Source organism: Saccopteryx leptura, chromosome 3 (genome assembly GCF_036850995.1).
Source record: "Saccopteryx leptura isolate mSacLep1 chromosome 3, mSacLep1_pri_phased_curated, whole genome shotgun sequence".
NCBI classification, from domain to species: Eukaryota; Metazoa; Chordata; class Mammalia; order Chiroptera; family Emballonuridae; genus Saccopteryx; species Saccopteryx leptura.
The window spans coordinates 194,226,152-194,243,261 of NC_089505.1; the positions used below are offsets into that span (position 1 = coordinate 194,226,152).

General features: G+C 41.9%; 2 protein-coding genes across 5 annotated transcripts in view; one reads left to right on the top strand and one right to left on the bottom strand.

Moving 5' to 3' along the window:
* The window catches only part of ATXN1 (ataxin 1), a 577,099-nt gene that overhangs the window by 474,133 nt on the left and 85,856 nt on the right, over window positions 1-17,110 (bottom strand). The window contains exons 1-2 of one of the 4 annotated variants that reach the window (XM_066377106.1): window positions 9,619-9,678; window positions 8,613-8,762 (exon numbers count right to left, since the gene is read on the bottom strand). The exons of 1 other annotated variant lie outside the window; for it this stretch is intronic. The gene's annotated coding sequence lies outside the window, so the exon portion shown is untranslated. Of the gene's footprint in view, window positions 1-7,413; window positions 7,833-8,612; window positions 8,810-9,618; window positions 9,679-17,110 lie in introns of those variants that run through there. 2 more of the 4 variants (XM_066377108.1, XM_066377109.1) reach the window with 2 other exon arrangements.
* On the top strand, window positions 7,556-10,329 carry LOC136400441 (uncharacterized). The gene is made up of 2 exons (XM_066377115.1): window positions 7,556-8,359; window positions 9,672-10,329. The coding sequence occupies exon 1, from the start codon at window positions 7,734-7,736 to the stop codon at window positions 8,343-8,345; it is 612 nt and encodes a 203-aa protein (XP_066233212.1). The 5' UTR covers window positions 7,556-7,733; the 3' UTR covers window positions 8,346-8,359; window positions 9,672-10,329.

The following is a 17,110-nucleotide window of genomic DNA, read 5'->3' on the forward strand; positions in this document are numbered from 1 at the left end:
ATGAGTCTAACCAATCATCTGATCAACACATGCTGGTAATCACAAAAATATCAGGTGAAAATGAACATGGACTGAATAGTAATTGAGCCAAAGACTAATTTTATTGTGGCGTATGTTATTATCAACATGCAACTTGAGGGACAACCATGAAAAAGCAGTTATTAATTAGCATACCAGTCTAATGAAAAAAAAGTAACAAATGCAGAAAAAAAATTTTAAAGTGTACACAGTTACTAGTCTTCCCAACAAACTTTAAATTATTTATTAAATGTATGTCTATTTCTTTTTCATTTTGCTACAATGCCCTGCACATGGTTAAGTGAAAACTATCCACTGTATGATGAATGAGTGAATGAATCTGTGAATGGATGAATGAAAGAGAGAATGAATGAATTTTCCATATACCTTTCCATGAGGGAGCTTGGTGCTTGTAGTTTTTGTGGGGTAAAGACCTATGTATAGAAATGGAAGAAGTTGAAGACTTGATATGCTAACATAGTTTTCAGCCCATCTATTAAAACAATATTTTTAAATACTGGTAATTACCAATTGTCTACATTAAACAGAATCAGTAGCACGGTTATTATAAAATATGCCCAAACTAGTCATCACTGGACTGATTTCCAGTCTTTGATTACTAGAATTGTTTAGGCTGAGTTTAAATTTAGTTTGGGCTTTCTCAGGGTACGCCAGGTAACAGTAGGAAGGAGAAGGCCCAGGATTATATTGGGTGTCAGAAAGAAACTATTCTGGAGCTATGAATATGATCTCCAATGTGAATAATCTGTAAACAGGTGAGTGAGCCAATTATCCTTGGGTACATGGCAACACATTTCAGTAATCATGATTATTTTCATCCACACACACACGCTCACTATTTTTAAGAGCACAACCCAGCTGGAAAGGAAAATAATTTCAATTGCTTTCCAACACTTTTCAAAGTAATGAATAGTGGCCAAAGTATTCTTACTTCTAATTAATCCATTCAACAAGTATTTATTTAAGCATCTATTGTTGCAAGCCTGGGACTGATAATCAAAAGAAGTTAGTTTTCTGGTCCTTGGTTTTAACCATGTGTAATCTATGAGTACAGAAAGAGAAGGTAAACTGTTAGAAACTATAGTGTCTTTGAAGACTCTATCCTCCCACTAAAAAGCCTGTTGAGTCACAAATTTAAACTGCAGCCAAGTTAAGTAGATGCTCACAAAATTCTTAGCACTTGTTTTATGGGGAGGAGTCTTGATTTTATCTAGTCACATCAAATGAAGCATCGGTATAGTGGCCAGTCATTTCCGAACAAGGTGCAGGTACCATGGATGTGCAGGCAGCACTTGTATGAGCTCACAATTGAGAGGGTGTTTGCCTGTATATCAATGTGTGTGCACATAATCCTATTTACATATCACCTGGCAGATAAGGTTTTATAGAGTCCAAATTACAGTCTCCTCCTACTCTGCTGAAGTGCACAGAATAGTCAAACATGATGCAAATGCTATAAAATATTAATTTACTCTCTTGTTGGCATGCCTTCTTATTTCAAAAGTATTTGTGTTGCTACACCAGTTACAGTAATTAAGAGAGTTCACATAATGTGCTGTATTCCATCAGAGACAAGAAACACAGGAATAAGAACAAGGAAGAACGGAGTGGCTGTAAAATAATACAAACAATATAAAAGAAAATAACCTATGGGCTGTTTTATATAATATACACATTACAAATGCAATATTTAATATTTAAAAAGCACAGCAGAGTAGCATAACACAATACCATTAATAGTGGAAGATTACTAAGAAGGATGGCTTAAATAATGCTGATGTTCTAGTCAACAAAGAGGAGATATATGTATATAATATAAACAGAAGATAATATAAATAGTTCAAGCCAAAGCTAAGGTGCAAAAAAAGAAAATTTACCAGCCACAGTGACAAAAAAAAATACACTTTCTTTGAATTCTACAAGCATAAATGCTCTTAGGTCAGCAGCAATGACAATTATCATTAAAACTTCTGCTAATTGGCTCCCCCTTGAAACATGTCATGTTAAAGAGCACCTTGGTGGAAAAAAAAGAGTTCCTTTAAGCCTGAATCAAAACACCATAATCAGAAGAGCCTCTGCCCCTTTATGTCTCAAATTCTGATTACACGACAATGAATTTTCTGAGAAGTAATTTTCAGGTTGAAAACAATTTTTGCTTATGTTATGGCAATTATCATTGCATTTTCATTACTCCACAATGGGATGCATTAAACGTCACAGAAAAATCAATGGAACATTTCTGCTAACATCAAATATGTCAGAGAGGCCCTGGCCGGTTGGCTCAGTGGTAGAGTGTCGGCCTGGCGTGCAGAAGTCCCGGGTTCTATTCCCGGCCAGGGCACACAGGAGAAGCGCCCATCTGCTTCTCCACCCCTCCCCCTCTCCTTCGTCTCTGTCTCTCTCTTCCCCTCCGGCAGCCAAGGCTCCATTGGAGCAAAGATGGCTCGGGCGCTGGGGATGGCTCCTTGGCCTCTGCCCCAGGCGCTAGAGTGGCTCTGGTCTCGACAGAGCGACGCCCCGGAGGGGCAGAGCATCGCCCCCTGGTGGGCAGAGCGTCGCCCCCTGGTGGTTGTGCCGGGTGGATCTCGGTCGGGCGCATGCGGGAGTCTGTCTGTCTATCCCCTTTTCCAGCTTCAGAAAAATACAAAAAAATAAAAAAATAAAAAAAAACATATACACTGACAAAGACAAAAATATATAAATTATGAAATAGAAAATTTTAATTGTCTTCACAAATAAAGATTATTTACCTTGTTCTTTTTAAATTCATTTTAGAAAGGGAGAGAGAGAAAAACATTAATTAGTTGTTCTACTTATACATTCATTGGTTGATTTTTTTTTTTTTATTGACTGATTTTAGAGAAATAGAGAAAGGAAAGGGGGAAGAGAGAGAGAGAAAAGCACTCATTTGTTGTTCCACTTAGTCGTGCGTTCATTGTGCTTCCCGTTATGTGCCCTGACTTGGGATCAAACCTGCAATATTGTTTCAAGAGGATGCTTTAATGTACTGAGCTAAATTGCCAGGGCCCATTGGTTGATTCTTGTATGTGCCAGGAGCAAAGATCAAACCCACAACCTGTTGTACTGGGACAATGCTCTAACCAGCTAAGCAACGGACCAGGGCTACACACATCTTTTTATTACTCCTGTAATTTTAAGCATTTATATTTATTTTTAAAACCTTGATCCAATTACAACTCTTTCAGCCAACATTTAAAAATAGTCTTTCGAACTAGCACTCGGTATACTCATTATAATATCATCTCTTAAAATTTTTTTGAATGAGTATTTTATTAAACTGAATTTAATGAATCTAAAATTTGAGCAGCATAATTTCAATTGCTTTCCAATTCTAGCCTCATTCTTAAAATAAAAAAAAATTAAAAAGGTAGTCCTTTATGTAATGCCCTAGAACAGTAATTATTCTATTGGGATTTTGATAATTTGTTTTGTCAATGTTTTTAACAAAATAAGGAGGGCCTGCTCCTGATAACTTTGGAAGTATGACCAGTACTAAGTCTGTTCTTTAAAACAACTAAACTACACACATCTAAATCTCTTACAGAAGCCAGGCATTCAAATTATTGAGTTTTTCTGAAAACATAAAGGACTGGAAATAAAATTATCTATCTCCCCCCTAAAACTGATATTCTGTCTTGCTGCACTAGTCATGTTACATATCCAAGTATTTAAGCTCTTCAGTACCTATGTATTACTTTCAGGCAACTACAGTTTGAAGAATTAACATCCACTTCTACATTTGCCTAATTTCAGGGTCTTAGTAAAATATGTTTATTGACCAACGTCTAAGAGGAAACAAAAGGAGCTGGTCTCACAATGTGTTAGTCATCAGAAATGGTCATTGAAGGTAAGCGCCAAAGGAAAATCCACTTGACATTTCAGAACGGAAAAAAAAAATAAAGGCACATTATACAAAAGGAATGTGAGTCCTTAAATTCTGTAATGACAACAACAGGAGTCACAGAAATGTGTTCACTAACATTTTAATAATCTCTTAAGGATGAACTTTCCTAGGACTCCCAGAAAACTAAGGTATGTTGCAACGCAGAGCCATCTACAGGCATCTGGCCTATAATCTTATAGCTAGGAGTTCTTCTTGAACCTTTCCCCTAAGAGTAAAAGAATTCAAAAGCCCTAATGCCAATTTATAATATTGCTGTTAAGGTATCATTTCTGTTTACCAAACCCTCTTAAAACAAAATCCAGAGACGAAAATATTAACTTTCACATTTCCCAACCAAGTATGTTTTTCATCCTTATTTTAGCGTGAATTTGCACTCAACATCAACAATACATGTTCACGTTTTAGTGTAAGTAAAAATTATTTTCTGTAAGATGCAATATATCATCCAGGCCCTCCTAGGTGCTGTGTAAAATGTACACTTCTGTACCTTACTTTATATCCTTATTTTCCATCTGTTTAACTCTTAGGAATCATAATAATAGCTTGTTTTAACCACAGCAATGCTTGTTCTGAGCAGGGCACAATCCAGTTACCAACCACATAAACTTACTAGAAGAAACTTTTAACCTCACCTCCCACCCCCAAGTAAGTAGCTCTTTCAATCCTAGCCCCAAGGGAAAAAAAGGATTTACCAATATAGCTAGGGGGTTGTAAAACTGTACACTCGCAGGGTCACAATTAAATCAAGGCATGATTATTCTCAATTATTTTTACTTTCAAATATCAGGGATACTAAAATACTTCCCTTTATTTGGATAAAGCAAATAAGAGCTTCCACAACTAAAGCTACTTTTTTTGTAACAGTGTTTTTCTTTTCTTAACAGGCTTAGTAAGGTGGTGCCCTAATGCAAAGAGTAGACTGCTGCTCTCTAAATTATTAAATGCTCATTAAATTATATCCCAAAAATAGAGCAGAAGTTTTTTTTTATTATTATTATTTTTGTATTTTTCTGAAGCTGGAAACGGGGAGAGACAGACTCCCACATGCGCCCGACCGGGATCCACCCGGCACGCCCACCAGGGGGCGACGCTCTGCCCCTCCGGGCCTAGCTCTGTTGAGACCAGAGCCATTCTAGCGCCTGGGGCAGAGGCCAAGGAGCCATCCCCAGCACCCGGGCCATCTTTGCTCCAATGGAGCCTCGGCTGCGGGAGGGGAAGAGACAGAGAGGGAGGAGAGGGGCAGGGGTGGAGAAGCAGATGGGCCCTTCTCCTGTGTGCCCTGGCGGGGACTCGAACCCGGTACTTCTGCACGCCAGGCCGACGCTCTACCACTGAACCAACCGGCCAGGGCCAGAGCAGAAGTTTTTTATAGTGCAAAAGCGCCACACATTTTAAGTCTATGAGCTACAGGCCCATATCATCTCTTTCCTGAGGCAAAACCTTTTAACTTAATACCACACATGCAAAGATCATGACCAAAAGATCCAATGAAGCAGGAATGCATTCAGAATGGATTCCTACTTGTTTTGCTATTATGATAGCTATAAAGTTTTAAAATGTGAAAATGGGGATATCCTTCCCAAATAAATTACTTCCAGAGAATAAACCCTGTAGAAAACCAGCCATGACTACTGGCGAGTTAGGTTACAAAGGATGAGCCCTTTCATACTTGAAGGGGTTAAGTGCCTGCAAGGCCAATGGCACCAGACAGCAAAAGAAATGTTGCTTTAGTCTGCTCTGAAAGGTTTCTAACAAGTACCAAATACTCGTTGATCTGTTCACAATAAACACCAGCAGGATTGTCAGGCTCCTTTCACTGTCTGGGGAGAGGCACTTACATACTGCACCCAATAAGAACAGCTTGTTGGTCTCCTTTATAAGAGTATGGAGAAGCCTCATTCAGTATCTCCCCGCCAAATAACTGAAAGAAGAGGGAATTGAAATAGCGTAGTCTCTAGTCTGGCTTGGGCAGCACAAATACTGTGCATAAAACACTTGGAGCAGTCCAGGCACAAACAAACCCACCTGAATGGACAAGGAACACTGCCTGTTGCCATGGCAGCCTGATCTAATTACATGAGTGATCAGGCTTGGAGTAAGTGCACCGAAAACCTACACCACTGACCTTATCTATAAGAGGAGAAAGATAGGCAGGCAGGAGATTCAGGGAGACTTCAACCTCTGCTTTATGTAGAGGGGGGTGTTTAAGCCCATTTGTCTTGTGGAACTGTTAAAATACTGACTGATGCATGTACAGTTAGAGGGCAGTCAGAGAAGATTTAATGCCACAACATTAGCCATTATGGTGCAATCCCTTTCCAAGAGTTCATGGGCAGGATTTTCTCATCCTCCTCTGGTGGTTTCCCTAGGCATACTCTTCAGTCCAAAAAAAAAAAGCTCAAGTATCAAACTTCCTTCCCCCACCAAATAAACTACAAGGTGGGATTTGTAACAGGGGCTTCTAGGAACTGCATGCAGGGCCCCTCGGAAAACCAAACAGAAATGGCTTAGCTAACAGTGTTGAAAAGTAACTAGCTGCGTCTAAAAATAACCACCAAGTAACTACCCTCTGCTGTGTGCGATATGTAACGATGATGTTTAAATATTAAGAACAGCCTGCATTATAAAACACAAATGTCATTGAGCTGTGACTACTCGGTTGCCAAAGAAGAACTTATTTGCATACACACATTCCCGTGCATGCAAGACAGGATGAGCAGGGAATATGCCACTCTAAGGCATTAGTTTTGATTCTGTGGGTGTAATAGGGTCTTCTAATTTTGCTAATTGTATCCTGTGGATCTCACAGGGAAACTAAGAATCTCTTCGAAGACAGAACCAGTTTGGAGGAGTCCCTACAGCATAGCATACGGTAAACAAAATAAAAATAGCTTGCTGTTCTCGTTAGCCACATCGCGCATTATATAACCAGCTTCCGATTTTTTTTTTTTTTTTTTCCCCTTACTACTCGTTAGCAATTTCCCAATCTTCCCAAGTACTTATATTACCCTCTTATCTGTAGGATTATATACCAAGAAAGCAAAACAAAACAGAGCCACCACGGGACTGAACAGAACCCCAGACTTCAGAAATATTTGTGTTTTGTTTTGTTTTCTGGCAGGATCTCCACTACCACCCTACTTCCACCCCCAACCAAGGTTCTTGCTCAATCTCCCTAGAAAACCTGGATTGTTTCAGCGCTTCCAGTCAGCCCCCTACGTGGTCTGAAATAAAATGAAAGCACAAGCCACGGAGTTTAGGCTGGTGGCCTGAGGGCGGGGGACCAAGAAGGGATCCGGCGCTGCAGACTCAGCCAACTGGCCTCAGAGGACCCCCTCCCCACCGCGACGGCCCCTGTCAACCCCCAGCCCCCGCGCGCGCGCACACATGCACTCACACGCGCGCTCACTCACTCACACTCTCGCCGCGCTCCGCCACCGCCGCCTCACCTCTTGCTCCGCCCGTCCGGCCCCTTCCCTGCCCCCTGCGGGGCCGCCCTGCCTGCTGCGCGGGGACCACGTAGGTGGCGGCAGCGGCCGCGGGAGTGGCAGTGTCTCCGGCTGGGCCCGGGGAGAACTAGCCGCGGGGAGCCAAGGCTCATCCCAATCCCCGCAGCGCCTCCACCGCCGCCTCCTCTTCCTTCCCCTCTTCCTGGCTTCATTCACCCTCCCTGCAGCCGCGCAGCCTTTCACTCCCGGCGCGGGCAGGGCAGCGCCTGCCGCCGCTCCACTGCTCCTGCCGCCGGCGCAGGCGGAGGCGCTGGCCCGGGATGGGGCGCTCACAGGCTCCCAGCTCCAGGCGACGCGGCGACTGTACAGGATCAGGAAGCGACTGTATCGGCAGGGCCGCCGCCGCCACTCCGGCCGCGCTCCCAGCACCCGCAACCCCGCGCCCATCCCTCCGCGCCCCCCGCGCTCCACCGCTTGAGCCAGGTCGCGCGCAGAGTCCCTGCTCCGCCGCCGGCGCTGACCCCTCCCGGTCCACAACCGCACCCCCGGCGAAGCCGGCCTCCGCGGGGAAACCCTCGCCCTGGGGCGCCAAGGCCGAGCGGCACCCGCAGGACAGCCTACCCCTTCTCCAGACCCGCTCGCTCCCACCACCCTCATTGGGAAGAAGGGTGAGAAGGGGGCGGCAGGAGGAGGGGGTTAGCGCGACCCCGGCCGCTGCCACCTCCCTTTACTCCACCTCCAGGGAGGAGGACATGACTTTCCGTATTCGGGGCCAGACTAGCAGCCGCCCGAGTCGGGCGCTGCCGCCGCTCTCCCCGCCCGCGCCCCTAGCCCGGGCGCGCCCCCTCGCCGGCGGACGCCCACCCGATCCCCCGCATTCCCCCTGCCGGCCATCCCAGCGCTCAGAGTGGAGTGTCGGCCCAGAAAGCTGAAGCCGGGGAAAATTGTATGTACACACACACACACACACACACACACACACACACACAACACAAACAACACATCACGCCGCGTCGATTTCCTTCGCTCCTCTTCAAGCTGTTTTCCGTGCTGCCGATTGGGGTTTGGGGTTTGTTTCCTGGTTGTTGTTTTGGCCCACTAAAGAGAGCGGGGGTAGGGGGAATCTTAATCTAAATCAGGGGAAAAGGGAATGGGGGAGGGGAGAGACAGATCAGAGGAGAAAAAAAATTGCCACTTACTGTAAAGTGTAAATGGATCTGGGGTGGCGTGGGGAAGGGGGGGCAGAAGGAGAGAAACAGTGTCTTGCGGCGGCTGTAGCTCTGGCTGCTGCTCCAAGGGGCTTGTTTTGGATCCCCCTGCAGTGAAACAGGTCCTGTACGGCTCCGCCACTGTAGTAGAAATGATGTCTGCGGTATACTCTGCTCTCTCCTCCTCCTCCTCCTCCTCCTCCTCCTCCTCCTCCTCCTCCTCCTCCTCCTCCACCTCCCCCCCCACTCTCTTCCCCTCCCCTCCCTCCTCCCCCCTCCCCCCTCCCTCCTCCCTTCGCCCTCCCTCCCTCGCGCTCTCTCGCGCTCGCTAGCTCCAGTATGTAAATGTGTAATAGAAGCCAAATATGGAGCAGTTGGCTGCAGCCGCGGCAGCTCAAGGATCCGAGGGGAGGGAGGGGGCACCCTCCGGCGGGCGGCGGGGAGAGCGGCTTGGAGCACCGCGAGCGCAGGGCGAGCGGCGGGCCGGCGCCCTTAACCCTTCTGTGCGCGCGGCCCTCGGGGAAGCGGGCGCGTTCCCCCAAGACTGACTAGGAATCGTGGGGCGGATTGCGGGAGGGGAGAGACGGGCTGGAGGGGACAGTTCTTCCAGGTTTGGGAAAGGGGCGGGGAGCTGAGGCGATGAGGTAATTGTAGCGGTGACCGGCCGGTCCTCGCGCGCCTCCCCAGGTCCCTGCACCTAGTTGGAGGGGACAGAGCGACAGCGGGGTGCAACCAGGGCACCCTGGAGCACTCTCCGGCTCAGAGCCAGTGAAGTATCCTAGGAGGGTAGGCGGGCCAATGCTGATCCCTACGTGCCTTCGGTTCCGGGCGTGCTGAGAAGTGTTCGAGAGAGCTGACTACGATCGTCATACACGGTCACCCTTACACCGGTTTAGCTTTGCCGTTCCGGAACCCAGACTGCCGGGCTGTGGGAAGTGCCTTTGCGTGAAAGTCTAGAAAGTTTTAAGGGCCCCCACGACTGCACGTGCACCCTTACCTCTACTGCCTGGGAAAGCTGGTGACCTCCCTGCCTTCGTTTCTCTTCTGCAGGTCCGGAAATCTGCTGTGGGTATGGAACTACCTAGCTTTAGCCCTGGCAGACGATCCGCGTACTCCTCCTGCAGCTAATTCGGGATCATTAATTTAATCGGAAATGAGGTAACCACTGTAGGAGATAGAGAAAGCAAACCGAGCATCAAATGGCAGTTCTCGGTGAATCCACGCTGAAGAACTTCCTCTGGACTCAATTTTTAAGTGCAGTTCTCTACTCACCACCCGCCCCTCCGCATGTATCGGCGCCTGGTGTTACCTCCGTGGGAATGAACCTTCTTCCCAGGGGTGCACCTTGCTCGCTTTTGTGGCACCTGGAGGAAGAAGGCACATCCGTGCTAAAGGAAGCTTAGCGTGGCGTTCCCCTTGCTGCAGATAAGTCTGGAAGACCAGTAGGTGTCGGGGCAGCATTTGACCTCCATCAGGTGCTTAGAACCAAGTGTCTAGAAAAAATCCCTCCAAGTAAGTTTCTCTCTGGAAGCCACCACTATTGACTGTAGCTGTATTTGAGAAACCTTTTGGCTGAGTTTACTTATGACTTAACGGTTAGTCACCAACCGAAGCAGGATACAGAACCACCAAGAGAAATGTGTCAGCTTTTAAACAAGTGTTTTGTAGAACCAACGTGATGCAGAAATAAAAATAAGCATACTAACTAGGAAGGTGTAGAGCCCCGGAAATATTTTCTCTCACATTTTGAAATACTATTTACATACATGGCTATTTAAATAGAACTACTACTGTTTATGCTTACTCGGTTCTACACTTTTTTTTTTTTTCATTTAAAAATCCGTGATTGTTACAGTTTAAAACCAGGGTTGGTCCAAAGTGACATTGTTGATCTCATTACAACCTCTAGTGGACAGTTAAAATCAGTTTTCTGAAAAGGCTCCTTCTGGAGTTGTGTTGCTTGACAAGCATTATCAAGGTGAAGGTTAATACCTCCGATATAACCGGGTAATCTTTCTTCCCCCAACTTTGCAGAGCAGGCTTCTGAAAGGAGCAGAAGCTGTTGCCTCTGCACGGAAAAGTATGTTTTGTGCTGCAGGTATTATTATTACTGGCCTGTGAATAAACAGAGAGCTTCTGCTATTCATTTCCATTTCAGACAGTTTTCATGAAAACTGAACTCATCTAAAAATATTTTTATAACAAAATATTGGTTGCCATGTTTTTGGCTTAACTGAGATGTTTTTATTCCAACTCCTAATCTGCAGACTGTCCAATCCACCTTCACTCTATTTTTAGACATTTTACATTTAGAAAATTTTGGGTAAAAAAAAACAAAAGAACTAATATTTTAATTATTGCATTGGCACAAATTAAAATAATTCAGATTAGTTAGTCAATTAATTTTTATATTTCCTCATGGAAGCTAAATATGTATATTACCAAGCAGTATAAACAATAAAATGTGCCATTTTTGTTCTTAGCCATTAAGATTAAAGCTATAAACTGCCATTAAAATATGTAACTATTTCTTCCTGCAGGTCCAAACAACATAAACATAATAATACTTGTGATACAGTTTCATTACTTTTAGCACTGAAATGTTTTATTTTCAGATGGCAAAATAGTAAACTTAGAATCACAAATGACTGATACTAATTCTTTAAAACAGCACTCATGCAAATAAAAGCTCAATGAAAGAAGAGCAGAGCTGTCAAGTCAGTAGGCAAATATGTAGTCTTATTCATAAACCTGAAACTGTATCGGTACAAGCATAAGTCAAACATTGAAATATAGGAAATTGAGAAAGGAGGCCTGCTGAGCCTTACTCCATGAGTAAACAAACACCAGGAAAAAATAATTTCATCCACATAAGGGACATAGACATAAGCTATTTCACTGTTTTGGTAGTATCCATTTTCCAAGGTTGAAAATGGGCTATCAAGTATATATTGTATCATTACATCTTGCTTCTAAAAGTGGCTGCAGAACAGGAGCAGCAATTGGGTGCTTCTTAAACAATCAGAATGAACGTTCCAGCCCAGACCTACTGAATCAGAATCTATCTCTTAAACAGCCCCTGGGTAATTCCTAAGCAAACTGATGTAAAGAATGCTGTCTATACTATAAGGGCTCTGTCTACATGAATTTGGCCACTGATGCAGAACTTAATTCCTTTATTTATTCCTTTTTTATCCCCTCCTCTTTTATTAATTTGTACTTTTGAATGAAAAATTGTTACATTTTATGCTTTGGTTAACTAGTACTGCATTTCAGGAGAGCTGTGATTTGTGTACTAATCTACATCATCATTACTAATAGAACACTCAGAAATGTACTGGGGTCTTGAATGTGAAGATTTTCTTCATGGCAGCAGAGGGAGCACAAGAGTACTTAATAAAACAAGTGTGCAGGCCATCCAAATCATACGGGATTTTAAATTGTAGCATATGTTTTCGCTGGAAGTAGCCTCTTATATAGTTCAGAAGCAAGCAAACACAAATAGCTTACCAGGTTATATCAACTAAATATTGAACAGATTGGAAGTTATATAAAATATAAATGACTTATTTGAAGTTTTAGGCTTGAATTCTTGAAAGAAAATGAACCTCAAACATCATACTTGGAAAAGATGCCCTAACTTTTCTCCAGTCAAAAATAAAAATAGCACAATCACCTCATAGTTTATGTAAATCAAACTATTGTGCTGTTTGATTTAAATTGATAGAGTGATGTGTGTCAATTATTTCTCAAATTGGGAAAAAACAAAGATAACATACAAAAAAAGGCAACTCTAAAAATAACTCCTATTTATTTTAAAATGTTGGGGTCAATTAATTTGACACTATGTCTGATAAATTTATTTGGATTTAAATATGTTGGTGAAAGAGTACATTTTTTATCATTTAATTTCACGGTAATTTTAGGGTTTTGCCTTTAATATTTGCAGTGGTGAGGACTTACATTTCAATTATATCTATGTAGCAATTTACACTTTTCACAGCCTTCTGTATGACATCTTCAAACACTCTTCAAACACTCCTATGAGGTGGATAAGTCATGGGAAAGCTAAGCCTTAAGAAAAGTTTGGAACTGGCTTACGCTTTCATAGCAGTGGGTCATTTAATTGTTAGAATATTCCAAAGAGGTGTTCAGAGAGGAGGGAAATCATAGAGGTTAAAGAGCTGGCAGCATGCTCTTTACAGTTTTAAAGGTTTTTCAGAGTTACTAGATGGTGAATATTTAATAAGTGAGTATTTACGTAAGAGTCTTATGAATAGAGACTATGTCTTAATTTTCAACTTTCTATTTATGTATTTATCATTTAATCAACAACCTTTATAACTTCATGTACATATTTTTTACTTATTTGCAGCATTTATTATGCATCTACAATAACTAGGTCTTGAGAATATAAAGATGAGTAAGACATCTTTGTCTAAAACAGTAGTAGTCAACCTGGTCCCTACTGCCCACTAGTGGGTGTTCCAGCTTTCATGGTGGGTGGTAGTGAAGCAACCAAAGTATATTATATAAATAAAAAGATTGATTTAACTATAGTAAGTTGTTTTATAAAGATTTATTCTGCCAAACAGCAAAAATCCGACATAAAGTACTTGGTAATTATTATCATATGCTTTAACTTGCTATATCTCTACTTTATAAATTTTATAAAGTAAAGTTACTTCCCTACTTTATAAATCACCATTACTGTGGAACCAGTGGGCAGTTAGAAAATTTTACTACTAACAGAGATACAAAAGTGGGCGGTAGGTATAAAAAGGTTGACTACCCCTGGTCTAAAAAAAATTTATAGCAAAATAAATCTTATCTTTTGAAAAACATTTATTTTTACCATGATAAAAAGGGAAAGGTTCACTGTTACTTGACCCAACACCTCTCCAAATCATAATATCAATCAGATTTCTGAATATGAGAATCAAATACTAGAATCATTAAAATGTGGGGAGGTGGGAAGACAATTATCTGAATCATCTTTCTTGACTATTAGAAACTTGACTTACAAACTAATATCAATATTTCAAATTTATAAAACAAACAGGATGTAAAGCTATGACGTATTTGATTTGAATGCCTTTCCTATCCAAAAAGAAAAAGTTCTCATGCGTAAGTTTAGTGGTAAACATTTATTTATTATCTTTTATAAAAATTGTTGAAAAGAATTTCCTTCTATGTGAAAGTAGGATTTGCCAAGTTTCTGTCTGCAGCAATTTGTTATGGCTGTGTAATAAATCCCGGAAGGCTTGAATTTTTAATGGAAATACTGACAGACCTTTAACTATGCTATAATAAGGAGGGTGTTATCCTACATATGTCATTTAAAAGTCTGAGCAAATCATAGCATGCTTGCAAAACAAATGTACTTTCCTTAGACTGCACTCTAAAATGAAGCTGGGGAGACCAAAAAAGTAAAATAAACTAAAAACAAAAGTGAAAACCACTCACACAATAGACTGTGAGGTCAGCTCACCACACCCAAAGTAAGTAACTGGGCTCCGTGCATGGCACAAGGACTCTTAAAGGGCATGCTTCTGAATCATCTTTCTTGACCTTCCACCAAACTGTAGCAGGACAGGCTTCTGGGTAATGGAAATGACATACCTAATAAAACAGAGTGAATTTTAAATTGCTATATTAAAATATCTGCCAACAGTTTATGATTGAACAGTACACATTGGGCAATTTTATTTTATTTTATTTTTAAGATTTTATTTATTGATTTTAGAAACAGGAGAGAGAGAGAAATGGGGTGTGTGTAGGAGTGGGAAGCATCAACTTGTAGTAGTTGCTTCTCCTATATGCCCTGACTGGGCAAGCCCAGGATTTCAAACCGGTGACCTCAGCGTTCCAGGTTGACGCTTTATCCCATACACCACCTCAGGTCAGGCTGGGAAATATTAAGTACAAGTCTGTCTACAATTAAAAATAAAAACAATGCCTTAGTGTAGGCCTGCTCTGCCCACTGTAGCTGTTAAGCACTTGAAATGCAGTTAGTCCAAATTAAGATGAGTTGTAAGTGTAAAACATACTTCAGATTTTAAAATACTTATGCATACAGACACATATACACATGTATATGTACCTCAATAATTTTTATATTGATTGTATATTGGGATGAAAATATTCTGCATATAGTAGGTTCAATAAAATAAATTGTTAAAATTAATTTTACCTGTTTCCTTTTACTTTTTTTTTTTTTACAAGACACTTGTGGCACTTTAGTTGCTCATTGATTGCTTCTCATACGTGCCTTGATCAGGCCGCTCCAGCCAAGCCAGTGACCCCGTGCTCAACCAGCCACCTGGGCTCAAGCCAGCAACCATAGGGTCATGTTGATGACCCCACACTCAAGCAAGAGAGCCTGCATCTAAGCCAGATGAGCCTGTGCTCAAGCTGGCAACCTCAGAGTTTCGAACCTGGGACCTCAGCATCCCAAGTCAACTCTCTATCCACTGTGCCACCACTGGTCAGGCTCTTTTTACCTCTTAATGTGGCTACTATAAACTTTAACATCCCATATATGGAAGAGTTGCATATTATACTTCTAATATAATAGACATCACTGGTGTAGACAATGAGGCTTGGGAGGTACAGGAATTAGTCCTAATAACCCACAACTGGAGATCCTAGTGCAGCTCTCTGCTATAGTATAGTAAGTAACTTAGTTACTTTTTTAGCTTTCTCAGGTTTCCCCCTTGCAGTGTGTGGCATGGACCTTGGTCTTTGTTAAAACAGTCCCTAGGAGGGAAGTATCTGTCAGTGAAGCATCATCTCACTGGTAGAACTAAAATGGGCCAGCAAAATGAACATTGGTTAGGTTCTTCTGTGACTCAGTCTTTTACAGGGATCTCAGGTACTTTGCCATCCTGGGAAGCTGATGGAAAACGTATGCTCTGTTTTAGAAAGCACAAGCACTCTAGACTAACAGCTGGCTTTGCTGCTTGAGGCTGAATGGTTTGGGGTTGATACCTTCTTGTGACAGATGGCTTTGGGCGTTAATAATAAAAATTTTATAATTGCTGTTTAAGTAGAAAACAAATCAAGGCCACCAAAGGAAATCTGTTTTTTTTTTAAACACTTTCCAATATATTTAGTACAATAGGACACGCCAAAAGGAAATGAGATAATTTTTAACTATTATTTATTTCACAAGCAAGACCTAGATAAATTTTCATCAATGTAACTGTGACCAAAATTGAATGTAATGCAATGACCTATGAAATATTAGAATTTATGGTTTTAATTATCTAAAGAACATAACTTTTCTTACATGAAAAGAAAATGGACATTTTAAGGCTTAGAATGAGTGAGATGAATTTTGCATGGCATTGGCCAAGAGCATTTGGAAATCTATTAAAAGCGTTTTATTAACAACTTGGCATTTGGTTTCCTCAGAAGAAATACGTTTTCCAAATTAACATCAAAGCCCAAAGCCACCACTGTTTGAACTTAAGATAGTGGCAATTGATGGGTTATACATAAAGCTTAAGATACCTTCAAATAAGATCACTGGCAGCAACAGGCTAAGAAAATAAATATCACATTGTTACGGAAGGAGGAAAGTGAAGGTCTTTGTTATTCTAACTTCATGACATTGAACCATGAGTACACATAGCTATAAGCTCTCACTTTATTTTTCTTGAGCCAATATCAGCCTGGAGAGCCTGACCCAAGTGAGGGTCAGGGTTTAAGAAAACTATTATTTACTCTAAAGAAGAGTTAGTGAAAACTACATTGGCAAACTTTGCTTTTTGACATAGATAACCAAGGAAACTGCCCGTGTCATGATTTCAGTGAGGGCTGTCAGGCGTTTGATATTTGCAGAACCCCTTTTCATCAGTCCCTTCCAAATGTAACTGCTGTGGGACTTGGGGGCCCTCAAGACTGACTTGCTTTGTGCCGAGGTACGGGGCTGTGGAAGGGTAACTGCTGCCACAGATGCTTTCTGACAGAGCAGAATAGTAGCGCTCAGACTTCAACAGTGAATTACAAACAATCCCTTTTTAAGTACAAAATGAATGTATAGAATGGAAGATCCTGTCAGCCAGAATGCTAGTAAATTAAATAGAAGAAGACAAATTGTTCACTTATACCACTTTTTTATTCTGTTTACTGTCAATGGAGAGTTTTTTCTCTTTTTTTGTCAGCTATAAAAAGAAATTAATACATTGTGATTCTAATAAACGTGGGAGGCATCTGATGCTTCTCTGAAAGCCAATCAAGTTGCATAATCTGTTTCCCCCCTCCCCCTACCTTTGGTTTAAAAGTTGTAGCTTAAATACCAATAGTAAGAACATGTGACCCTGTTACTTCCAGAGCTAGGTTTTCACACAGTCAATTTCATAATTACTACTCTCCGCCTCTCTGCTCTGCACTTCCTTCCCCTTCACTGTCCTCTCTTCCCCACCCCCAGCAATGAATCATCATACATTTAAAGAGACTTAGATGACCCAGTGCGAAATTTACTG

Bases quoted from the DNA above. Each gene is read 5' to 3' on its own strand.
- LOC136400441 (XM_066377115.1), top strand. From the start codon at position 7,734: ATGGGGCGCTCACAGGCTCCCAGCTCCAGGCGACGCGGCGACTGTACA.